The sequence below is a fragment of the Glycine max genome, chromosome 11 (assembly GCF_000004515.6).
Source record: "Glycine max cultivar Williams 82 chromosome 11, Glycine_max_v4.0, whole genome shotgun sequence".
Taxonomy (NCBI): Eukaryota; Viridiplantae; Streptophyta; class Magnoliopsida; order Fabales; family Fabaceae; genus Glycine; species Glycine max.
This window is the reverse complement of record NC_038247.2, coordinates 1,598,094-1,622,914: the sequence shown is the minus strand read 5'-3', so window position 1 is coordinate 1,622,914 and position 24,821 is coordinate 1,598,094. Positions and strand designations below refer to the sequence as shown.

Here is a 24,821-nt window from a genome sequence, read left to right as displayed (position 1 = left end):
CATTTGTAGTTATTAAGAATTATAATGAGTTTTTTTTTTTTTGTGTTGCATTATAAATAATGCTTTTAGTATTCACCACTAAATATTTACAGAGAAGTTTGGATTTTTCTCAAAAAAAAAAATCAATACTGAGTTCATGACTGTTTTATATTTAAAATTAAAAGACTTTCACTTTCAACAAGATATATTAGATTATTAATCAAGTGCCATTATAGACGAACAGGATTGAAAATTGTGTGTTTTGAAACTGAAGTTAATTATAAGTAGCCCTTTTTTTTTTTTTTCCTGAGATTGTTGTGTGTTAAATATGCTTATTATGGGCAACGATTTGACAGCATAAAAATGTGTAAACATAAACTACTGATTAACCGTCCTTTATCCTTGGAATTTATTTGACTAGTATCTGATTGGAAAAGGAAAATCCCACTTAACAAAATTGATATCTTGAATTAATGCAACAATACTATATTTGCCACTACAGTAGAAAACGAATGATTTCTTTAAGTGGATGCTTCTTTTTCTTTTGGCGCCCCCTAAAACTTAGGTATTCAGCCTTTATCAGTTCCTGTTTCTAGGAAAGAACCAACAAGAATTGCATCCAACCGAGCCTTGTTTTGCTGCAATAATAGCATCATATGCTATGGGCTATGGCAGTCAAATTGTGCAGTTGGTTGCCAAATTTTTATGCTTTAAGCCAGTTGCTGCACAATCAAATATTTTATGTAGTGGGTTCTGTTTGTTTCATTTTTATAAAGTTGTTTTTTCATGTTTTTAAAAATAAAAAATGTTTGATAAATCTAGTTTTTGAAATTATTTTGAAATAATAAGAAACTAGATAATTTCGTAATTGTTTAAATTTTTTACTTTTAATTTCTTATTATTCATGATTTTCATTCCTCCCTTACATCTTATTTTTCATTTCTACTCTCTATCAATTAGATTTTTGAAAAAAAAAATTAAGATAAATTTTAAAAGTAACAAACAAAAACACAATGAAGCACACTTTTAGTATTAATTTCTTATAGTCAATTATGTTTTATTCATAATCTTAACAGATTGGTTAAGTAGACTAAAAGTACTGAGAAATATTAACATTATATTCTTTAACACATTATTTTATGTTTTGTTCCAGCATTTTTTTTATAATAAAACCTTAGCTTATAAAAAAACACATTATTTTGAATATACACTTTATTATTGATAGAAATAAATTTATTTATGGAATATCACAAATTTTTATAGATTCACTTCATATTTAATTAATCTCTGTTCAAATTTATAGTTTTTTAAAAAATTCAACAAAAATCTTTTAATCCCTTTGCCAACAAATTGTGTAGACCAACAGGTTTTTTCCTCTAACTAAGCCAAGTTGACGATTAAAACTACAGTAACAAAATAGCTGAATGTAGAAGCTACTCAGTATATTAATTCCACACAATAAATTCGAATAATATTTAATTGCGTTTGCGACTGTCAGCAACGGGCTAGTTAATTACAGAGCGGACATATTTGTTGTTTGGAAAGTTGGAGCTCCTCACTACTCACTAGACATCACTTGGAATTAGGCAGAATTGCGGTTATGAGTCCTACATGCTCTTGGTTAATTACGAATGCTAATAGCAACTAGGGTATTATAATATTTAATTTGTGTCTGAAAAAAAGCACCCCTACATGCTATTTTTTTTTTTATATGTGTTTGAAAAAAATTACGTGCTCCTGCCTTCATATTTATGCATAGTAACAACTTTAATCCTTATTTACATAATTGTTGGGTCAAGATTCAAGTCCTATTGGATTTGTAGTAATATCCACACAACATAGAAAAGAGAATAACCTTAGTTACTCTGTACAAGAAAATAAAATACATTACCTGATTATTGAATATGATACATGGTTATATACACTGAACAAATCGCAACCAAGAGAAATCAAAATCAAATACAATTAAGCAAAAAGCTAAGTGGAAGCAACCTATAACTACCCAACTTACATTTGACTTCCATAGCTTATGATCTTAAATATAGCGACTTTATTAAAAAAAAATTAAAATTGAAAAGCCTTTCGGAATTCTTTCCTTTGCATACAAAAAGGCTGTTTCGTTGTCAAGTGACTATCAGCCAAAACTCATAAAAAGAAAGATGCTTCTGTCAAGACTCCAAAGACACACACAGCTACTGAAACTGAGGAGCTCCATAACTATCTCTGCACATTGTTCTGCTCTAACCGTTGACCTCCTCATTTAATCCTTCAATGAATTCAACCTTCATAAAAATAAAAAATAAAAATCATAAATATCGACACCCCATTTAACTGGTCAACAATGGAGTATGTCAATATGTGTTGTCTAACTCTAATGTATATAGCTTGAGATTTAAGAAGAGCAATAAATTAAAATCTTATTTACCCAGAACTCGTCTTCATATTCTTCTGTGGTTGAACTTGAACAAGGTGCTTTCGGAATCTCTCTGATTTCGTCGTTGCGTGCGAATCTGCCACGTATGCGGGTTCTATTGTCGGCTAGTGTCTTTCGGCATGCATACTGGTTGGTACCCACACAAAACAACAAAGCAGCCACATTCAGACCTTTTTCTTTTCTTTTATCTATTTTCTTCTCCTAATCATGCATTCGTATATATTTGCCTAAAAATTCCTTCGTATCTTTTATAAACTAATACATCATTCTCATTCTTGTCTTTCAATTATTAGCACTAAACAAATAGTCAAATACACGTCCAAATAAATAAATAAATAAATAATCAAAATAGTCAAATAGCTGGTGCTTTTTTGTTTACCTTAATAGTCTTATTGAACTTCCTCTGGCTTCTCTTAGCTCTGTATTTAGAGATTTTTTCTTTTCTTTCTTCGGCACTATAACGCCTTACTTTGAAGTTTCCTTCCTCCAACAAGGGGCTCTCCGTTTGAGACATATCTGCTGCTTTCATGTTCTGAACAAAAACTAAACAAAGTTTAATAAAACTAAATAGAGTTTAATTTCTATGCATTATGAGTGTAAAAATTTATGGAGTTTAACTGTTATACATTATCAATGAATCAGAAATTACAGCTGATATAATTTTATGGTAATTTTTTTTACACTTTCCATTTATGTTTTCAAGACTTTATACTATCAACTAATTAAAAATCTGATCATAAATCATGATGAATATAAATTTAAAAGTAGTTAGTACAGGAATGAACAAATTTACCATACATGTAAATTTTTTATTTGATTACATAAACTATTTTCTCAAATAAAAATTAACAATGAAAGAAATACTATACCTGCAAATCTCCTGTACTGCACACTCTCCTCATTGATGCTGCGAAGAAAGTGTTTTCAGGGGAGTTCAAAGCATGCCATTGAAAATCCATGAGAGTGTCAGGGTGAGGTTCAAAGGGGAAACGAGGCTTCTCATCAAAAGAGGTACAGCTGAAGCTCCTTTGAATTAACTTTGATGCACTTTCAGAACCATGACAAGTTTGAGAAATAAAGTGCTGATTGTAGGTATAATCCACACCCATTTGGCATTCCTTACTTGTCACTTCGGAGCCATGCAAATAAGAGAAACTTCTAAACTCACCCTTTATATTAGACAGAGGTTGCACAGGGTTTTCCTGAGGAGAAAAGGAGCAGAAAGAAGAGGAAAAAGGGTCAAGAGAAGTGTTAAAATTCCCTTGAACAACATCATCAATTGGTGAGCCAGTGAGGAAAGGGAAAGAGTGAGGGTCAGAGAAAAATACAAAGTTTCCATTTCCATCATAGGAGACCATGTTGTCTGGGCTTGAATGTCTTTGGTAAGAAATGTCAAAAGTATAGAGATCAGAAGACATTGAAATTACAACTGAAAGAAACTACTAGTTGCCTTGCCTTGCTTGCCTCAATGAAAAAATAACAATAAAAATAAAAATTAACAAAGTTATTTTTAGCTTGGCTGGTGAGGGAGTGCTGTTTTCTGTGTGTTTGTTTATGAGAAGCTGCAGAGCTCTGACTTATTTAATGGAAGGCCTGCAGCAACAACACATCTCTGTCTCTCTTTAATGGCATGACACAGGAAGAGACAATGAGTGCGTGCGTGAGTCCATGCTTCTCCTTCTTAGTTCCCTATATAAAGAAGTCATTTTCTCCGAATAATATTGCCCTTTTATTTTATATTAAGCAAAACATTATTGTTTTTAAATTATTTTAGAAAGACATTGAAAATAAATAATTATTTCTTTGAAGCAAATGAAATTAAATACAAAAGAATGGATGTTTACAGAAATATGTATTTAATATTAAAAGGAATGTATCTTTTACTACTGAGCATAAGGATTAATTAACACAAGTTTTTTTTTTTTTTTTAAAGTTTAATTAGAGGTCTCGCATGTTAAACATTGTGTATGTTTTAAATACTTGGATGAAGATTTTATTATTCATGTGCAGTAAAAAAAATTGTTATCCACGATGGTGCTATTCAATTCAAGTAGGCTTGTCAACTTCACAATATATATAGACTAAGGATGTGTTTAGAAATGTATTGTATCTATGTTCATCGAAAAAAATGTTTTCCAAAGCAAAAATACTAAAGCAAGGATGCTGAAGCTCTCCTGTGAATGCTGGTTGTATTGCTTTTAGCTCTTATGCAAACGCACTCTAATATGCTAAGATGCACACATTACGCAAATTTAAATTATAAAATATTATTATTTTACGATGAATTATAATTATTTTATTACAATTTTGATCAAAATAAACCTAATTATATTAAAGACTTAAATATGTTAAAGGTTTTATGAATAACCAAATTTTATTATAAATTCTTAATAAAAAAAATTATTGATTTGAGTTCTCCATATATTAAAACAGATCATCTTGATCATTTAACACAAAAGTTAATCTTTATATATGGCGTCATCACATAACATAGACTTAATATAAGTTTTAATATATCAAATAGTCAAAATAATAATTTTTTTTATTAAGAATTTAAAATAAAATTTAATCATTTATCAACGAACTGAAATAAACTATTAGTTGCCTTTTATTTTTATTTTTTTACTAAGTGATGTCTTTAAAGTAGTAATTTAGTAAATATTATTTTTAACAGCAGAAGCAGTCGTTTATAATCATTTATATAAGAGCGACGCACACCTTAATAGACCCTTACACTTAATTAAGCACAAAAAAACTTAGTGGCGGGCCCAACCCAACTACCCAACTTTGAGTTTTTAATCTTGCTATTGTAAACTTAGGTTGTTAAGTCCTTTTTCAAATAATTTTGTAGAAGTATCTTTTTAAGGAAGAAGTTTTTTTTTTTTTTTTAACGAAGCTTACATTTCGTTGTCTAAAAATCAATGTGTCACTAATAGTATTTTAGAAATTTTATTTTATGAAATTAATTTCACAGTAATTAAAGTATAAAGTACATTAGTTTGGGTGTTCAAAAAATAAGAAACCACATACGAAGGCTCACTTGTAGTCTGATCGGGTTGTAATTAAAGTATTAAGTACATTATTGATTACGTATTTAGAAAAGGCCATAGGTGTACAAAGTAATTTTTTCTCTCTCGATACATTGGAAGTAATCTTTTAAATTGACTTATATTATTTATATCGTATTTTTATATCGTTATTTTTTTATCTCTATTAATTAATTACATTAATGATCTTAGTATATTAAAAAAAGGTATAACAATAACTATAACTATATTAATGCTGTAAAAAAAAATTTAACTATATTATTTAAAAAAAATTAAAACATCATAATATTTACTTTTATGAAAAATAAAAAACTGTAACTCAAAATAATAAATTTGATAATTATTTTCTAATTTAAAGACATTAGTTTGTTAAAAAATTAAACCAATAGATTTGCATTCCTCTTATCGTAAAGTTTACTCGTTATGATCCAACAATAGGCCAATTGGAGATCACTTGAAAAGTTCAAAGTCATCCTAGTTGTGAACGTCGAAATTAAACGCACATACCAGACTTTTGTCACTTGTATTTCCTTATATTAAATCATTGTGGTTGTAACACTTGTTGTTGTTAGGATTGTGATAATTCCTGATTCCTGAAACAGTGGAAGGAAATGGCCTCACAGCAGCACATCGAGAAGATGCAACTCCGCCAGAACTTCCGCAATCTCTGGCACTCTGATCTCTTTAGTACCATTCAAGCTGACACCCCTTGTAAGTTCATTCTAACTTGCAGTTGCAAACACACACATATTCAGTGTCTAACATTGTTTCTCAATCTTTTCATTTATATGCAGATTGTTGCTTTTCTCTGTGGTGGTAAGTCTTCTCCGCCTTCCTGCTTGCAATTTTTCAGTCATTGATCAACGTTGACTTGCATTGACTTATCCTCACTATCCAAATTTTTCTGCATCTTTTTCTAAATTCTATTTGATATTTTGAGGTAACAAATTATGGTTGACTTCTAACCAATTTTCGTAAATGATCGCCTGAGAAGGGAATTTGGTCCTCCACAGGATTTATTTTACACATCGAGCCTTTTGACCAACATTTAATATTGGAAAATAATCTTATCCCATGCGAAAAATATGTTATTATGTTCTTTTGAGGTGCTTTTTTGCCCATCTTTTTTTAATAAGGATGTATTCTTTATACAAAATTAGATTTCTGTATATATAATGATCGGCCTGTGTCAATCATCTCAGTTTTTTACTTGTCAATTCATTGACCTTACATTTTGGTGTTTTGCTTCTCCATTCCAATGCCTTGTTAGTTGAATCACAATTTTAATGGACTTTATCCATGGCATAAAAGTAATTATTTCATGTAATTTTCATGCTAATTTTCTGTTGTCACATGACAGTGCACCGTGTGTATCATATCTGCTCCGCAAACGAGCCCTTTACGATGATCTGTCAAGGTAATAATAATTAATTCTGTTCAAGTTCTCCCAAATTTCAAAATTGAATTATATGGTTTAAATGTGTGATGATTGATATGGTTTTCTTTTGTTTGCTCCAGATACACTTGTTGTGCTGGTTACATGCCCTGCAGTGGTCGGTGTGGAGAAAGTAAATGTCCTGAACTCTGCCTTGGTGTGGAGGTATAGCATTTTTTTTACATGTTTTGCTTTCATTTTAGAACGAATATCTGAATATGCCACGGAGGTATATATTTGGATTTCATAGACAAGAAGTCAAGCTCATATTTAAACGCCAAGTTCACTCAGTATTTTGCTGAGGTAGGAAAAGATAAAAATAGGCTTAATAGATTTTTTTCTGATCACAAACTTTATTGGTGAATTAAGAATGTTTTACCCGATTCGCCTTCCTTTTCGACTGCTATTCAAATTAAGGTCAATCTTCTCTTTCTCATACTGGTGCTAATAGATCAATAAATTCATGATCATGACTGATAATTTTTTCCTCTTATACTGTTAAAAATTTGACATACTAAAACCTTTGTTTATACCTATCTAGTTTCTATAATAAATTTATTGATTTCCCTCTGGAAATCCTTATTTCATTCTTTTGTATTACAAAATCAATGGTGCATGGTGGTGACAATGATGATATATAAGCAGTCAATTAAACTTAACCCATCTATAATTAGTTTATTATGTTTAATAAGCTGTAATGTAATACATTTATATTTAACCTTTCTTCTCATCTTTAAGTTTTGGTTGTTCGGTTACCACAGTTAAAAAGATGAAAATGCATTGAAATAGGTTTAAATTAACAGGTCCATAGATTTAGATATATGTTTAAACTTGTCGATGAATTAGAAAATTTAGAAAAAGAGCATTTGAGCTGTTATCTTGAAGTTTGTATTTATCATTTAAATAAAGAGCAAGCAAGATTTCTTTTATGTTGGTATCTATGTCACTTTACATGTATTTTCTGTGCTTATTTTATATGGCATTTTTCTGCTACGTTTTACATGTACTCTGTCATTCATTTCTTCAGGTTGTCTGCTGTTTTGGAAATTCAGTCGCCTCAACTCGATTTCTGTTACAAGATGAATTTAATATTCAAACTACGCAATGTGATAATTGCATTATTGTACTCTCCCTCTCTCTCTCTCACCCACCCACACACTTACACATTGAAATATACTACTATTTCTTATGTATTTTGTTTACTGATTTTCTAATTCTCATGTTTAGGCTTTCATGTTTGTCCTTCAACGACTTGCCTGCATATTTTCTATTATTGCTTTAATTGTGGGAAATAGTGAAATTCGACAGGCTTCTCAATTGCTATCTTGTTTGGCTGACTTCGTCTACTGCACGTAAGACTTCTCTTTTCTTAGCTGCTGCTTATTTTTATTTTTCCTTTGATTGTGCACTTTATAGTGGAATTCATTGTTACTAAATTTATGTTTTATTGTTTTTCATCTTGTAGGGTGTGTGCTTGCATGCAGGTAAAATTGTTATTTATAATTACTCGCAAATGGTTAATGATTATGGTTGTAAGTGTTTAGAATTACATGATAAATGGGAAATGAATATGATTTGCAGACATAAGATTGAAATGGACAAACGTGATGGGAAATTTGGACCCCAATCAGTAATGGGTGTTCCCCGTGTTCAACAAATGTCACGCTTTGATCAGCAAGTCCCCCCTTTTGTTGGGTATGCACCACAACCAGCATACGGGCAGGGCTATGGTTATTCACATTCCTAGAACCTTCTCATCATCCACCAGGATATATATATATAGAGAGAGAGATTATAGATATATATCCCGTTTCTGGCTAGCTACTTTTGGTGATTTTTTTCACAAGAATGCTTTAGGTTGGTCTGTAGCATGGATTGGTTGGGTTGCATTTCCTTCAAGTCATACATGTGTGGTAAAATTAGTCACATTGATTATCAGGTTGCGTTTCCCTTATACAAGACCAGCATATTATACTTTGCCTTCTATGCATAAATTGAGGTCATATTGTCATTAGACTCATTACTGTTCACCCATGGTTGTATTAAATTTATTCTTGTGCGCAATGGGTGCCATGTATCAAATATAATATGTGGTGTGATCATTCAGGTTTTTTTTTTTCTTTTATTAATGTGATCACTTGGTCTGTTAATGCGTTAGTATCTAACAATACCTATTGGGGCTGACCGGTGACCTCCCTCGTGGAATTGTATAAATATTTTATATGTTATGGTTCCTAATAAATAATTGAATTTTATTTTTAGTGATAATAATTTTTTGATTGTTTTAAATTTTTAATATAGTAAAACTTTTGTTTTGAGTCATTAATTAAATGATGAAGTGATAACTATTGATTGTGTTGAGACTTAAAACAAAATTTTAATATATTGAAAATTTAAAATAATAAATTTTTTTATTATGAATTACAATAAAATTCAATCATTTATAAAAAAAATTAACTATATTTAAGTCAATAATTCACATCAATCCAACTTAATAAAATTTAAACAGTTAATTTTTTTTCATAAATTAAAGAATAAAATATATTTTTAGTCCATTTATAAATAAATTAAAGGATAAAATATGTTTGTTTTTATATTTTTATTTAATCCTATTTTTAGTCTCCAAATATTTATATTGCGTAGTTTAGTTCCTGAATCTTATGGGAAAAAAAGTGTTTTAAGTTCCTTCTCACGATATGAAGTTAAATTACGTGTAAAAATTAAGAAATAAATACATGGATTAAAAACATCTTTTTATGAAGTTCAGAGATAAAATTGTATGATATGAAAATAAAATGAAACGGTATGAATTCTTTTTTCTCTACTTTTTGTATAAGGGAAATAGTAGTGTGTGAGTATCTTGAAATAAGGTGTAAATGTATGATTTGCTTAAAAAAAGGTGTAAATGTATGATTATTTTTTTTCTCTAATTGTAATTTTTTGTCTTTAATTATAATTTAAAAAAAAACGTTTTATAAGATTTTTTTATAATTTTTAAATGTATTAATTATTTTTTCTTAAATATTCTTAATTAATTATTTTCCTCTAAATTAAGAATAAGTAAGTGAATTAAAAAAAAAGATAATTTTAAAATTATAGTATAAATAATTGATTATAATAATTATTAGTACGTAGTGAATTATTTTTCTTGGAGTTGCAAAACGCTAAGTTTTCTCTGACTTGCATGGAGATAAAACTGGAAAAGTAAGCTACCACTACCAGTGTCGGTAAAGTTCTCATAGGCTACCTCTACGCAACACACAGCTATCCCTTCTTCCTAACACTCAGTTTACCCAATCTGGCATGTGCCATCCACTCCAACCAATCAAAGACGTCTTCACAATTCTTCCATCCAAATCAAGTTCCATCAACATTTATATCAATAAACGATTGCAAATCTTACCAATCGGTTAATAAACAAATAAATAATTAACAATAGTAAGATCAGTCCCTAACACTGAAAATAGTAGTAATCCAAAAAGACCCTAACACTAAAAATAAAATCTCAACGCAGCTAGCTGGAATTAATTAACAATCTAAATAAAATGGATATATTTAACAACAATTCTCCGCTTTCCATTTTGTATAATATTTACACGAACATTGAACACTGAACACATACTCAACAACCTAAACAGAACACTCCCGTCCCCAAATCTAGGATTTTTTTTCCCTAGAGTCATTCATGATTGTAATAGAAATCAGGAATCCCTGAAGCAGCCCAAAGTCTATCATTGAAGGCAGCTTGCATATGGTGGGGTATGAAGGGTGTCCGACACAGGGGACACGTTCTTTGATCGTATCCCATCCAACGGTCCAGACACCCTCTGTGGAATATGTGGCGGCAGTTCGTCAGCCGTCTGATCTCGTCCTCTCCCTCGAACTCGTACAGACACACCGCGCAGCTCTCCGGCGCCTCCGCCATCTCCATCTCCATCTCCGAGAACTTCACCACCGGTAGGATTTCCCTTATGAGCACCGCCCACACCGACTGGAATTCCGGCGCCCTCTCCGGCCACGCAATGTCGGATTCGAAGAAATCGTGGAAGCCCATGTAGCACAAGAGGACGGTGATGAGTTTTCTTATCAAGCCCAATACGGATAGCACCTGCAGAAACACCTTCGGCAGCATCAACTCTGTGTACCCCACTGGAAATCCCATGTTACTCTTGGCGTGTGAGAAAGAGTTTCTCAAGAAGAGTTAGTTAGTATAAGCAAGAGCAAGAGGTTAGAGTTTCCATGGATGGAGGCGTTAAATAGACGAGAACTTGGGAGATGCGGAAATACCAAGAATGGGCTTTGGTTTTATTGAGAATGACACCCATGACCCATGGAGCATGGATGAGATGAAATGGGACAATATTTTTTTTTTCATCATAAAGTATGTACACTGTGCCTTGTTCTACCTTTAACTGCTGTCTTATTCGTTGGTTTCTCTCATTATTTTATGTCTCTCTCGCACCTTGCTTGAATCATTGTTCTACTCAATCCAGGCAAAAAAATATTCTTATCGATTCTCTGCGCCCAACTCCCTCCATTTCACGTTCTCCTCACTTTCCTTTTCTTTCATCTATTTAGCATATACTTGTATATCTAATTAAAATCTAAATTTTATATTATTATTAAAATTTAAACACCACTTTCTTCTGAGGTCCTGTGAGTCGGTATTTGAAGTAAAATAATAATCATAAAGAATAACAAAAGTAAATTATTCAATAAAAATATACTGAATATATATATAAAACACTTACCAAAAAAATCAGTGTTTTTAAGTCATTGAAAATAATTACTAGCTAGTAATATTTTAAGAAACTGATGCGAAATACCTTTCAATAATCATACCGAGTAAAATTCCTCACCAAAAGAAAAAAAAAATGCTAGATGATGTTGTAGATAAGTTTCAAAAGTAGTCATGTCGCCGTGTCAACGTTTGTAATTACTACATGAAAGAACTACGTTAGCTCATGAAGTGACATGTCATTAAATACCTCAGAGAATAACATCTCCTCACAAGATATTTATGTATATCAATAAAACTATAGTAAAAGGTTTGGAGGATCAGCTTTAATAATTTGTAGTTTTGTACACAAAAGTATGCAAAAATTTAACGTGAAGTGATGGTTTGGTTAATTTGGTAACTAAATGTTAGGACTTGGCTAAGTAACAGACTTACAGTTTTTTTTTTTCTTTTTTCTGAATGAACAGACTTACAGCTATCATAATTTCAATAACGATCAAGAAATACGCTAAACATTGTCACGATGACAGGAAGATTTTCCACGAAAATCATGGAACCTTGGGATGCATTCTGTCTTTTAAATTCTTTTTGGGGTACATATATTACTGTCTGTAATCTTAACCGCTCAGCGTTGTATACATCGTGCATACACACACACACGAGAAGCACAGTAAATTCGGCCATTTAATTCTACTGGTTGAATTGGACAAGATATTCAATTGCATTAGGAGCATTTATTTATTTTTTGAGCGGAAGATGTCAAAACTCAATAAAGTTTCTTCTATTGAAAACAACGACTTGGATGATTTCTTTGATCAGTTGGCATGATAGCTTTGCCAGGTATATATATAGCTAGCTATACTTGAAATATCTTCTTGGCGACATCAATTTTTGGGTCGGAGAGGGGCCTGGAAGTTATAATCAATTTCCAGATAAGATCATTAATCCATCCGAGTGTTTGACTACCAATTTTGATCACCTGACGATGAAATTTGTCACTGCTTTTTTCCCCATCTTATCGCTATGTGTTACTTTCCCTTTTCTACATGCATTATTATAAAGGTACAGGCGTACAAATGTGATAAAATAAATAAGAAAAAAATAGAACACAAGGATCGAATTATCCTTCTGCATTTAATTAAGAAGTTATTTGCATGTAATGTTAAATTTTGTATTGTCAAAGTTGAGAAAATCAAATGTAAAATTTTGAGGACAGTTCCTAATCGAGACTGTTATTTTCACACCAATTTGTGTTTTAGTACCCTTATAAAAAAAAATCAAAAGATTATCAAAATAGTACTCACTAGTCATTAGCCAATTTACTACTGAATTCAGCTCTTTAAATAATATGTTAAAGAATAGTAGTATTCATGAGCTTTCTGAATGAATAGAAAAACGGGGATGGAGAATTGGTGAGCGTAACGGAGTTTAATTAGTTGGTATTTGTAGACGAAAATGAAGGTAATTAGTGTGGTTCCACCAATCTTTCTCTTCGGAAGACCACTTCTCTACTTGAGAGTGGTGGCCGATGAAGCAGGTCATGAATACGCCAAAGAATGGGAAAGGAAGACACGAGTGACAGTAATTGACATGGTGGTGGGGTGTGAGACCGATGGTGATGTACAAAAGATGGGGCCTTTTTTTTTTTAACACATCACTGTTCATTGAGTCGCTGTCCCATCTCTATTGGGGCATCACAGATGGACTTCTGGCTTGATCTCAGACCATGTTTCAAAGTTTTTATCCTCTCTTTTTATTCTGACACTCATATGCATCTCTGATGAGACATACTATATTGCCTTCGGTTTAGTCTTTTTCAATGAATTTCCATTTGTTTTTCTTTTTAGCAAAAGTAAAGAATTCTGTCCCCAATCACTTTATCCCTTTCTTTCACTTGTAGTTGTAGCATCTTAAATATCATAATCTGGAGAACCCCACGTCAATGTAGAAGATCTAAGGAAATTACTTTATGTATATATCGTTTGAAAACCATTTGAGAGTAGAGAGGAGCATGAAGACGCATATGAATGAGATCCATTAGCCAATAATAAATGCTAGCTTGCGGGGGGAGGGGTCCATCACTTAGCCATATTTCCGTATGCGTTTAAAGCATGTTTCAGAATTGCAAGTAGCGTTAAATTTTAGGTACAAAAAGATTGATGGCGAGAAGTCACTTCACTTACGAGCAAAACCCGTGAAGACATTAATATTACCTTTTTGCCTATTTTGGGGTAGGCTTTCAATTGAATGAGATAATTATCAACCAGACTTGACTTGATGGTGACAATATTCTTGATTTTCTTTTACACTAGCAACAATTAATTTTAATTTAAAATTCTGTCCAAACATATATGAATGGGCTGGAAGGAGAAGAGAAGAGAAGAGAAGGCGTGGGCGTGGCAACAGTTTTGGCCAAAGTGGACATATGTAAGAATGTGCATTGCCTTCGGCCACCACGTACCCACCAAAGTCCCTATTTCTAATCTTCTCTGACATTGCTGTCTGATGCCGCCAAGACACTATAGGTCCACATTCATTGTTTCTCAATCGCCAAAATTAATTAATCACACTCCAACTTTTACTAATACGTACCCATTCTCTCACCACCCATCATCTTTCCTTTTAATTTGTCTCATCCTTTGTCTACCCTCTCTATCCCAATCACATTATATTGCTACTCTCTCTACTCTACTTTGGTTCTTCTCAATTGTTTGCTATCATCGACTTTTAGTTTTCGGTCATTCATCTATATATGGTTAGCCCTTGCCTATTCATCTTCATATATGATACATTTGAATTAAGGTACTGATTATCCACAACTATCAACACGACACTTTATATAAATACGACAATTTGACGCTGGAGCCTAAAAATTAGGTGAAATATTTGTTCAAGTAATTTTCTACATGCCCTGCAGCACTTTTAAATATTAATTGTGCTAGAGTTGATGATACGTACAAATTATTTGGGGTTTGTGATGGTAGCAGGGGTTTTGGAATAAAAGGTTTGAGACCCGAGCCCACCACTAATTTCATTTGATTATAAAAACCTTTAATAATGTTGGTGGGTTCTTTTTGTAGTATATTAGGTACTATAGTCTGTCAAGAAAAATATATTAGGTACTATAGTTGTTCTCTAAATATGTATATATATTTTTTGAAAATATGAGTATTATACTATTCTATGTTAAAATATATACTCATCTTTTCGAATAGATTTAAATATATGATACTTTATTCTATTTTTAAAAAAAAAAATTGTTAAGAGAAATTATCAAAATATTTTTTACTATGCAAGTATTACATTATCCTTTGCTCTTATTAAATTATATACTCCTCTTCATTGACAAATATAAATATGTTACATTTTACTATATATTTTTTTATTAAAATGATTTTATGACTAAAATATGGTTGAAACTCTCTTATCCCGTGAGATCTAAATATCATTTTTTATTTTCTTATTTTAAATAACATAAATTCTCTTTCAATAGATAAAAGTACACCACGCTTATTACCATTTGCATATTTTCTATAAAAACTTAAAAATTTCGATTGAAAATTTTTTTAACAAAAAAAGTATTTATTAATATATTTGGGCATCCCTCTCAAAAAATTATATATTTGTGTATCGTTGTTTTTTAAATATACGTTACTAAGTTATTTGATTTTTTAATATTTGTTTTTTGTCATGATTTTTTTCTTCATTAAAGCTTAAAAGGGAAACAAAAATACATGGAGAAGATCAACAACAAAGCCGGAAGAAAGCTGAAATGTTAGGACATCATATGAGTGAATGATAACTAAGTAAATTTAAAATATCTTAATATATAGTTTAAAATCTTTTAAAAATATATATTCATAAATGGTGTTAAATTAGATTGTATATTTTAATATAAGAGGGCATAATATTTATGTGTTTGGAGGGAGAAAACTGTATTAGCTCATCTTTATAAAAATATTTAATAATGTTTAAGTTAAATGTAGTACTAAATTATACGGTACATTTCAGTATAAAAGGAGATAATTGTTAACTCATTAACAAGTGAATCAAATTATCTCAAGTAGTAAAATACTCAAAAGTTTGAATCCACAAGAATTTTTGTTTTTACTTAGATTGATATGGAATTTAAAATAGAAGATAAAGAGAAGTAAGAGATAAGATAAAAATTTAAAAGAAAAGATAAGAAAAGTAAAAGATAAAGGTGATGATAAAAAGATAATTCATAATGCAAATATGTTGGGGCCTAACATGTCAAAACTAATGATTTTCTCTATCTAATGATATTATTGTTTTCACCCACATCTACTAAGACACTCTATCTTTGGTACCTAATTTATCTATTTTTTCTCCCAAATTTCTTTGCAAAGATAAAAATAATAAATCGCATTAAGATTAGAGATGCGTGCAATATGTTAAATGAATATCAATCTATCTCTAGCAATGATTTCATTTAGATACCATTTCTCAATTCTTTAGAAAAATAACAATTTTTCAATGCATTATCCCCTAAACACTATATGGATGACCAGACCATAATAAACAATTAAGCACAAAAAAGAGCAATAGAAACAAACAGAATTGCATTAAATAGATAAGAAGAAAAAGTTACATTACAAGAGTTGATCTACGAGGCTCCCAACAATAAGGTTTAGCCTCTCATTACCATGAGAAACTTTACATTACAGGGGCTAATGTGTATATAGAAGAAGACAGATGAATAGAGGAAGAGAAGGGGATAATGGACATAAATAGAGGGTTTCTCCTATTTGAGATACTCAGGCTTTAGGATGTATTCATTAGAGAGCTCGTGCTGTAGGTGTGGTGTGCAGAGATATGATTGGTGTCTTTCTCCTTTGCTTCCTACTCTTTTTATAGACTTAAGGTAACTTAATTTTCATGTGACCTTGTGTTTATCATGGGCTTTCGTGCTAAGCACGCCTTTAGATTTTTTCGTGCTAAACGTGAGCTAGCCGCTAAGCGAGGAGATGCGCTGGACATGTCTTGGGCGCTAAGTGAGCTGTCTCAATCTTCAACTTTTTTTTCAAGATTTTTTCTTCAAGTTTTTGTATCAATTTTTCTCCAAAACACTTGAAATAATCTTCTTTTAGTTTCTGCTAATAAAAACTATAAAGATATTAATTTCTTTATTATTTCATTAAAAACAACAGTAAAGTAAATAAATTATAATCATTCTTGAATATCAAATTAACTCAAATTTTATAGTTATGAATGACACACTATATTATTTACATTTCTGAAAGGAGGAAAATGAAATTTACTAAAAAAAATTAGTACATTCTTAATATTATTTACATTTCTAAAAGGAGGAAAATGAAATTTACTAAAAAAAAGTTAGTACATTCTTAATGTAAATGACATAATTGTGGTCATATTTAGTATAACATGAAATGCAAAGTTTAGACTTTTTAGTAAATTTTAATACACTGGCTAATTTTTTATATCATTAATTTAAGTATAAATTTAAAAGTAATTATTAAAAATGTTATATATAATATCTTCACGTTATTAATACATTTTAATAAAATTCTTCGGTTTTAGTGTTATATAAAACTTACTCTAATGAAATTCTTAGTCTTTTAGATATTCCCTAACCACATAGAACTTACTCTAAGAGGAGCACCGTAGCAGGTCACTAGGCCAGCTAATTAAGTCTAAGTATGATGACTTTGCACCAGGACGAAAAGTAGCAGCATTTAATCATTTATTTCCCACTTATGTTTGTAGTAGTATTATTTTAATTTGATTCTTACTTGTGATCGATTAATGCCAAGTCAATTTGGTCATTCTAAAGTTAATTAAAAAGCCGGATTTGTTCCCTATTAATGCCAAAACCTTGAGTTTGTGTATCAGAAGCTGCCTGCCACTAGGTTGAAGAGTTAAGAAACGGGGCATGGTAACCTGTGTGTGTTAGTGAGAGAAGTTGGAGCCGAAATTCCAATCAGCCAAACTTGTCACATCCTTCTGTGCCTCATGACTCATGAGTCATGACAATCCACAAAGGCAAGGAAATGCCTTAGGAGACAATTAACATCAACTTGCACATATCTTAATAATATACCGCAAATCAACTTGCTTCTGTGCCGTCACTATTTTCTTTTTCCGTTACTCTTAAATTGACATGTGAGAGCATGTTTAATGATTGGTGACTGGTGAGGAAGATATATAGAGAATGTTTGAATTTAAAAAGAAAAAAAAAAAAAAAAAGACAAAGCAAGATGTGAAGGCAGAAAAGGACCACGTATATGCACTTTCTTCCTTCGTATGTAGTCCTCTCTTTTTTATGTTTATATATTGAAACACTAATCAATGCCAGGATATATCCATCTTAATTATACCGTTTAACTTGGTAGCACCAGTAGTATACTCTTTATCCTAGCTAAGAAGCCATGTATTAACAATTTAACATCTGGTTCAGATTTAAGGCTCTACTATAAGACCCAGGACCAATATATCAATTACATAAAAATAAATTTTGCTTTCAAAAGCGGACATATAATAAAAAGAAATAAATTAAAGGAGTATAAAATAATTTAAAATTCAATCCTACTGACGTGTGCTCAAAAAATTATAAAGAATTAATAAATAGAAAACCTGTATTTAAAATTACTACTATAATGAAAATATATCAATTTAAATATTTTTCCTTTTATCTTACTCTATTTATTTTCAACCAAATAATATCAAATATTTCCATCTATTTTCCATCTTTTTTTTCTCTCTCACTTATTCACTTCCATTTTCTGATTTTCCTTCCTCACAACCAAACATAGTGAGAGCTGGACGGCATTAATTTATGTAAACATTTTAGTAATACAAAACGTGCATACGTCTTGAATAATTATAAGTTTCTGGAAAAGGGTGGTGCTCAAAATAACATGATAGAGTGAAAAACAACTACCTAACCCAAAAAGTTCTATTCCTATGCAATAAATCTAGCTATATAATACATATGGTACTTCTCATAACTGCCATCTATCTCTTTTTAAAAGCACAGGCATATATAGGCACTCCCACGTACGCACTCAGATCGATCAGAGTCATAACAAATAATGAAGCATTCAAGTCAAGCAAGACGTGCGCTGCTGACAATGATACGGCTCCGTCGGATCCCGAAATAGAAACAAGTATAAGGGGGGCTGCTATATATAGCTAGCGTATTAATTAATATGAACTAGCTCTGTTAATTATCTTAAAAAAAATAACTTCTTGCGAGCAGGTAGGTATTCAATTGATTAAGTACAAACATGTCTGTACTGGATTATTGTAACAAGAACAACTGCTGTGTTGTTTCGTTGTGATCCTTGATATATATTGTGAAAAAACACCAGATAAATGCAGTTGATAAGATCACAATTGAGGTTGTATTGCAGTTCAGAAATCTCCAAAAACTTTTGGCCAGCCTGTTTGGGTTTTCATTAGGTACATCTTAAAAAGTACGTTTGGAGTTAAAATTTCATTAGTTAACCATACCATGAAGCATATATGCCAAACAGTTTTTTCTTAAAAAGCTTGGCTAAATTAAGTAAAATAAATATCTATACGGGCATCTTTTAATAATATTATCGCTAGCTAGGTAGAAAGTGACTTAACTATATATATATAAATTGTCCATAAATTAAATTGCTTGCTTCGGTTGTTGGCTTGTGGTTATATACGAACTAGATATGTCTTTGGCTGAGTATTTCAAAATTGATTTGGATGAAAATTTATTTATATTTGGGTCTTTTATTTTAAAAATAAGTTAATACTAATAAAATTTAGCATAACATAATTTTTATCCAATATAAAAGATAGTTACAAGTCGTTTCAACAAATAAACATTTACTTGAAATTACGGTAGCTGGTATATTTAATAACGTGTTTTTAAATAATCCTACATGAATCTTAGCAATAAGTACTGTAGTAAATAAGATAAATGCTTGTACGATCCAGGATTTGCTTCTGAAATCATTTTTAATTAAGCAGAATATTACTGTGTCTGCACGTTTTGTTTGTGGAAGAGAACCCGTGAAATAGTGGAATCTTTCCACAGAACTAGCTACAACAGCATGTTCTAGCTAACGAATGAGCTGGGATTGTAGTTTAATGCAACACATGATCATTCTAGTTAATTCCAGCACATGAAATCACTTATCCTTGTTAACTTAAGCTATAATCATATAAATTTTAATTCCATGAATACTTTTTGCCTTCGATGTAGTCCATTTTCTTTATTTAGTGCCTCTTCTTTCCATTGGCTTTATGCATTTGCATCATGACATTCTTTTCAACGAGCGTTTCAAAGGTGAATTGAAGTACAGAGTAAAAACGTAAGAAAGAAAAATAGGTTGTGTCTAGTGAGATATCCGTGGTAGTTTTTATGGATGAATTGCTTTTCAACTGCTATAATGGCTTATTTGTGGTTGGAATAATTCTTATTTCTGAAAAAATAAAATTGTCGACTACATCTAAAATCCTTAAAAGCTTACTACATTCATGAATAAGAACTGATTAATATATATATATATATATATATATATATATATATATATATATATATATATATATATAATGCGCACGTTTCAATAACTGAAATGAAACTATAGCGAGTAGTGTGATCATTTGATGGACAACATACGGGTACAATATCTGGCCTAGCTCCACGCACCTTAGTACAATGTCCTTGTCAGGCATTAGTTATCACTAGCTAGTACAATGTGCTACTACTTTTTATTTTTTTAACAATATTATTTGTATCTGAAGATGTTTCCAAGTGGGAAAAACAAGTAATACGTAGCAGTGTGATCTTGTTGGTGATTCATGATGCACTGCAAACTTATCTACAGTGATTTTGATAGAATGAAAAGTGAGAATCATCTCTTGGCGGGGGGGAGGACCTCCTTTAAAAAGGCAAAAAGCAGAAAATAGGCTATTATTTGAGGCACTTCAATTGAAATAGCTCTTGAGGTTCAGCAATATCAGAAACTGTATTCCTATCAGATTTGCAGGAAATGCCCCTGTTAATAATTTTTCTTTGACTTGTATATCAGGCTTTCAACATATCCGTATATATGAAATTGTGTGCATATTTGCAATTGCAATTTATTCACTTTGAAAGGCCAGTATCAATGTAGGAGTTAGATTTGTAGGTCTAAGCAGTTGGGTTAGGAATGGACTCAATACTGGGAGTGTGAGGTAACGATATTGAGACGCATTTTGAAACGTAGGTCATGATCATGTAGGCAAGTGGGATATGTCTGCTGTTTTCTTGGGCGGGTTATACTGTTTGCTTATTTATAGTTACACAACACCTATATTAATAATTTATTATATATTTATATTTGTGTATATATGCACTATCAAATTTACCGGATCTTGATAACTTCTTCATATTTTGGTATAAATGCCAAATTAATTTCGATCTCTTCTATCGATATATACAAACTTTGTTTGGAGCCAATATCTTTACATCTAAAAAATAGTTATTCTTTTAATTGTTTTCTTACTGAAAAATATCTTTGCTGCACATTAAAAACAAAAGAATTTTTCTTTTGTCTTTTTTTTTTTCTCTCTGTCCTGTCTTGTTTTCCTAGTCAGGGTTTATGATGTTATACGCAAAGGCTTTGGGCTTGGTCCAAGAAACAAACTCTAGTTCCATCATCTACTAGTTTCAGTGTTCAGTTTCAATTGTACACGTTAATGGATAAGAAATAAACAAGTAAATTACATTGATCGGACAACCCGCGCTTTGCTAACTCATTTGCAGAACGATTAGCCTCCCTGAAAACATGCTGGAATTTCACCGTATATCTCGATGCAGCCAGAGCTTTGATATGGACAAAAAAATTCTTATATCTTATCTAGTCTAGTTTTTAATTTGAAAATAACATACAAATATTTTATATAATATTTATCGATAATAAAATTTGCTCCAAGAGTTTTGTGTAGTTTCGAATTATATTTGACTTCAAAATTTTAATATATCTTTCACTATTTGATTCTTAATGATAATTAGGAATTTAGAATCAAGATCTATTTTGAGTTATATTAAGCTAGAAGTATTTGATTTTTAGTTGAATGACATGTGTTTGAGTAATTTTTTTTTTAATATTTTAATTAAGACTTTGAAATGAAGGTGAAGTATGCATAAAAAAAAGTAAATGACTTGTGAAACTAAGTGGCATGAAAGTAAATCTTAAACAAGATAAATGACTAAAAATGAAACTTTAAGTGAAAATTAAAGGAGAATGGGAGCAAAGAATAAAAGTACTGGAAAAGTAACATGAAAATAAATTAACAGAAGAATGAGTTATAAAAATATAAAGACTTTTGTTTAAATAAAGGTTAGAAATATACGTTGACCCATCAAACTAATAGTCATTGATGTGTGATGCAGGATATGCATTAGAAAGTATTTTGCCCAAGTATTTCAACAGCTAGAAATGAAATACAATAGTACATGCACTAACTTGAAAAAACTAACAATATTTGACAAGTCTTGATCTGATGAGATTATTGGTAGCGTCAACAACTTCCACTAGAGTACTTCACTCTAATCTTTGTCACAATTCAACATTTTTTGATAAAAGGTGATTTTGATCATCAAATTCAAATATCACTTTATGAAAATTTTCAAAGAAATTTAAATACATCAAGTCGAAATGCATTTTCAATACTTAAAAAAGAATTCTAAGTTTACATTAACGATATTAAATAACTTTTAATAAGATCATATTGTATATAAAAAAAACTACTCACTTGCAATTGTACTTTCTGATTGAGCTTTTTACATTAATTTTTAAGAAAAAATGAAGTAGATACGTGAATACGTGGCATGCATTTGTAGATAGATAAAAGATAAAAATATTGACGAAGTTTTATTATGAATCGGGGATGTAGCTCAGATGGTAGAGCGCTCGCTTAGCATGCGAGAGGTACGGGGATCGATACCCCGCATCTCCACATTTTTCATTTATTGATTTATTGATTTTTTATATGTTATACATTTGAAGATAGCGGCACTAGATCATCATCTCAGCACAAGTGAAATGTTGCACTTCCTCGACAACACGAGGTATTTTATTGTACAGCGTCAGATTTGTGTTATATTCAAATAAGTTTGATTTCCTTTTTCTAATCACAGAGATGAAGAAATCTTCTGATTTACTTGTTAAGAGCGTGATTTGAGAAATCTTATAAGAATTTGTAATTATACCTGCTATGTACTGTACAATTGCCGAATTAGGATGGTAACGAACCAATTATCCTACCCAACTGTAAGTGAATAATTAAGGAGCTAGATAGCCCCACGTGATTATGAAGTAGCTCATACGGGAACTGCATTGTGTACAGTATCACATACAGACATCTGATTCTTCCTTTATATATATATATTTAATTTTTTGGGTACAACTTTTTCTACTAATTAGTTACAAGAACGTACTCCTCATTATCGTTATTTAACTAAAAAATATTCTTTGTAGTTGTAGCCTATGCATTGACTATGAAGTTGGTATAAATTGTTGATCACCCTCCTTGTTCGTAATCGTACCTGCATGTTTCTTCACTGTCACTGAGGTGGGGAAAGAAGGAATTCACCATTGGACAATCGTAATTCAGATCAGCAGGCTTTGCAAATTTATGCCTTCAATGTATAATATCAGGCACCACATAGAACAGCAAATTCAGATAAATCAAAAGGGCAAAAGTAACTGGGAGCAATTAATAGTATCATAATTCTTACCACTCCTGATCAATCAGCATTTCATCCGTGAATCCAAACCGTCTTAGTTCCTCTTCTCCATGATGCATCAGTAAGCTATACCTGGTCATGCTCACTCCTTTTAGATTTCCATCATAAGCTATTAATATAATAATATGCATACAAAACGTACCTTCCACCAAAACCCTTTTCCATAACAAGCATATTTCCGTTGCCCATGTTGTTGAGACCCTCGAACTGTTGAACCGTCCATTTGTACCACCTCATGAGAAAAACTCGAAGTGTTAGACCGTGAGACACAATGACCAAGTTCATGTCTGTTTTCTTCTCCCCAGGTGGCTGATACCGTCCAATATTAATATCTGTTCTCAGCGTTTCTCTGAATCCTTGTACCATACATAAAACTCTATAATTACTACTATATTTTTTTATGTTTGATTTCCAAAAACATAATACATATTTGATATTATTATCATTATTATTACCTGTTATTCTATCATATACATCAGCCGCGGATTCTCCATCTGGAAACCGGTAAAAGAAACGACCATAACGCTGGCGTAATTCCTTTTCCATTCGCATCTTTTCTCTGTTTTGAAAATTCCCTTTTAAATCACAGAATCAATTAGTGAAGGAAATAAAAGACATACACAAACACAAGAAAAGTGGTAAGTTTAGCTAATACCAAAATCTTGTTCTCGAATGCGAGGCTCTTCTCTGAAGCCAGCGATTCTAGAGCGTTGAAAAGGACGAGCGAGGTGCTGCAAGGTTTGAAGTGTCCTTCTATATGGAGAGACGTAGAAGTAAACCTGCCAATGTTGGTCATGGTCATTTTCTATCATTTGCTTTATCCTGTTGCCACATTCCTCTGCTTGGACCTTTCCTTTCTCAGTGAGGGATATCTTTGGATCAGGTATTCTTGTGTACACGCTCTCATCCACGTTTCCTTCACTCTCTCCATGCCTAACAAGGATTATCCTTCGAGGCCTTGGTGGAACAACCACGGGGGATGCAACTGCAGTGGCAGGGTTCTTCTCTCGAAATCTGGCTTGGCCATTTAGTTCGATTGGTTCTGTTTGGCTGTGGCAGCAGTGGATTAGAGAGCATGTGTTTGTCTTGGAATTTGGTTTTGTTTTAGGCCTTATTTGTTGAGATGATGGTAGAGATAAAGTGGGAGATCTTGAGTATGAGAAAGGTAGCACGGCCATGCCCAGGAATTGGTGGATGATGATGGTAAATTTATTAGAGCCTCAAAAAAATGAATATGTTTATTTTATGTTCCAATTGCCCTTCAACTCATATTTTTTTTTTCTTTCTTGAATTCCTGTGTGTTGTGTGGTATTCATTTTCAGCTACCAACCAAATGTGATTGTTGTTAAGCAATAACAGCCTCATAGGTGTCTATTGAGTTTGCGGTGTGATTGATTATGTACTGTTATGGATGATGGGTATTGAGTACTGAG

The 24,821-nt window shown here is 31.5% G+C and overlaps 4 protein-coding genes and 1 non-coding gene across 9 annotated transcripts; 2 read left to right on the top strand and 3 right to left on the bottom strand.

The window, feature by feature from the left end:
- Positions 1-1,847: 1,847 nt before the first annotated feature.
- Positions 1,848-4,089, bottom strand: LOC100786853 (uncharacterized). Of its 2 annotated transcripts, XM_006590447.4 has the most exons (5): positions 3,742-4,087; positions 3,283-3,615; positions 2,793-2,945; positions 2,405-2,539; positions 1,848-2,261 (listed from the first exon to the last, which is right to left on the bottom strand). In XM_006590447.4, exons 1-5 carry the CDS (start codon positions 3,829-3,831, stop codon positions 2,220-2,222), a joined length of 753 nt encoding a protein of 250 aa, XP_006590510.1. In that variant the 5' UTR covers positions 3,832-4,087; the 3' UTR covers positions 1,848-2,219. The 2 variants fall into 2 exon arrangements, with proteins under 2 accessions (XP_006590510.1, XP_006590509.1); XM_006590446.4 differs by having other exon boundaries at positions 3,283-4,089.
- A 1,796-nt stretch (positions 4,090-5,885) lies between these two features.
- LOC100786320 (uncharacterized) lies at positions 5,886-9,135 on the top strand. Of its 2 annotated transcripts, XM_006590445.3 has the most exons (8): positions 5,894-6,171; positions 6,255-6,276; positions 6,821-6,877; positions 6,979-7,060; positions 7,923-8,018; positions 8,123-8,247; positions 8,361-8,379; positions 8,477-9,135. In XM_006590445.3, the coding sequence occupies exons 1-8, from the start codon at positions 6,072-6,074 to the stop codon at positions 8,480-8,482; spliced, it is 507 nt and encodes a 168-aa protein (XP_006590508.1). In that variant the 5' UTR covers positions 5,894-6,071; the 3' UTR covers positions 8,483-9,135. The 2 variants fall into 2 exon arrangements, with proteins under 2 accessions (XP_025980125.1, XP_006590508.1); XM_026124340.2 differs by lacking the exons at positions 8,361-8,379; positions 8,477-9,135 and having other exon boundaries at positions 5,886-6,171; positions 8,123-8,251.
- A 1,314-nt stretch (positions 9,136-10,449) lies between these two features.
- Positions 10,450-11,441, bottom strand: LOC102665617 (brassinosteroid-responsive RING protein 1). Its single transcript, XM_006590444.3, has one exon. It carries the CDS (start codon positions 11,055-11,057, stop codon positions 10,575-10,577), a length of 483 nt encoding a protein of 160 aa, XP_006590507.1. The 5' UTR covers positions 11,058-11,441; the 3' UTR covers positions 10,450-10,574.
- An 11,084-nt stretch (positions 11,442-22,525) lies between these two features.
- TRNAA-AGC (transfer RNA alanine (anticodon AGC)) lies at positions 22,526-22,598 on the top strand. Its single transcript has one exon. It is a non-coding gene; the product is annotated as a tRNA-Ala (tRNA).
- Positions 22,599-22,990: 392 nt separating this feature from the next.
- Positions 22,991-24,821, bottom strand: LOC100785802 (phosphoglycerate mutase-like protein AT74H). 3 transcript variants are annotated; one of them, XM_003538644.4, is made up of 5 exons: positions 24,044-24,821; positions 23,844-23,963; positions 23,531-23,744; positions 23,380-23,460; positions 22,991-23,280 (listed from the first exon to the last, which is right to left on the bottom strand). In XM_003538644.4, the coding sequence occupies exons 1-5, from the start codon at positions 24,564-24,566 to the stop codon at positions 23,163-23,165; spliced, it is 1,056 nt and encodes a 351-aa protein (XP_003538692.2). In that variant the 5' UTR covers positions 24,567-24,821; the 3' UTR covers positions 22,991-23,162. The 3 variants fall into 3 exon arrangements, with proteins under 3 accessions (XP_003538692.2, XP_040862485.1, XP_006590506.1); XM_041006551.1 differs by having other exon boundaries at positions 22,991-23,208; positions 24,044-24,752; XM_006590443.3 differs by having other exon boundaries at positions 22,991-23,187; positions 24,044-24,752.

Coding starts and splice junctions, on each gene's coding strand:
- LOC100786853 (XM_006590446.4), bottom strand. CDS start 3,831: ATGTCTTCTGATCTCTATACTTTTGACATTTCTTACCAAAGACATTCA. Junction 2,946..3,282: donor GCAGTACAGGAGATTTGCAG/GTATAGTATTTC, acceptor GTTTTTGTTCAG/AACATGAAAGCAGCAGATAT. Junction 2,262..2,404: donor AATATGAAGACGAGTTCTGG/GTAAATAAGATT, acceptor ATTTTTATGAAG/GTTGAATTCATTGAAGGATT.
- LOC100786320 (XM_006590445.3), top strand. CDS start 6,072: ATGGCCTCACAGCAGCACATCGAGAAGATGCAACTCCGCCAGAACTTC. Junction 6,878..6,978: donor CTTTACGATGATCTGTCAAG/GTAATAATAATT, acceptor TGTTTGCTCCAG/ATACACTTGTTGTGCTGGTT. Junction 8,019..8,122: donor AATGTGATAATTGCATTATT/GTACTCTCCCTC, acceptor TCTCATGTTTAG/GCTTTCATGTTTGTCCTTCA.
- LOC102665617 (XM_006590444.3), bottom strand. CDS start 11,057: ATGGGATTTCCAGTGGGGTACACAGAGTTGATGCTGCCGAAGGTGTTT.
- LOC100785802 (XM_003538644.4), bottom strand. CDS start 24,566: ATGGCCGTGCTACCTTTCTCATACTCAAGATCTCCCACTTTATCTCTA. Junction 23,461..23,530: donor GAAAAGGGTTTTGGTGGAAG/GTACGTTTTGTA, acceptor GAGCATGACCAG/GTATAGCTTACTGATGCATC. Junction 23,281..23,379: donor ATGCTGATTGATCAGGAGTG/GTAAGAATTATG, acceptor TATACATTGAAG/GCATAAATTTGCAAAGCCTG.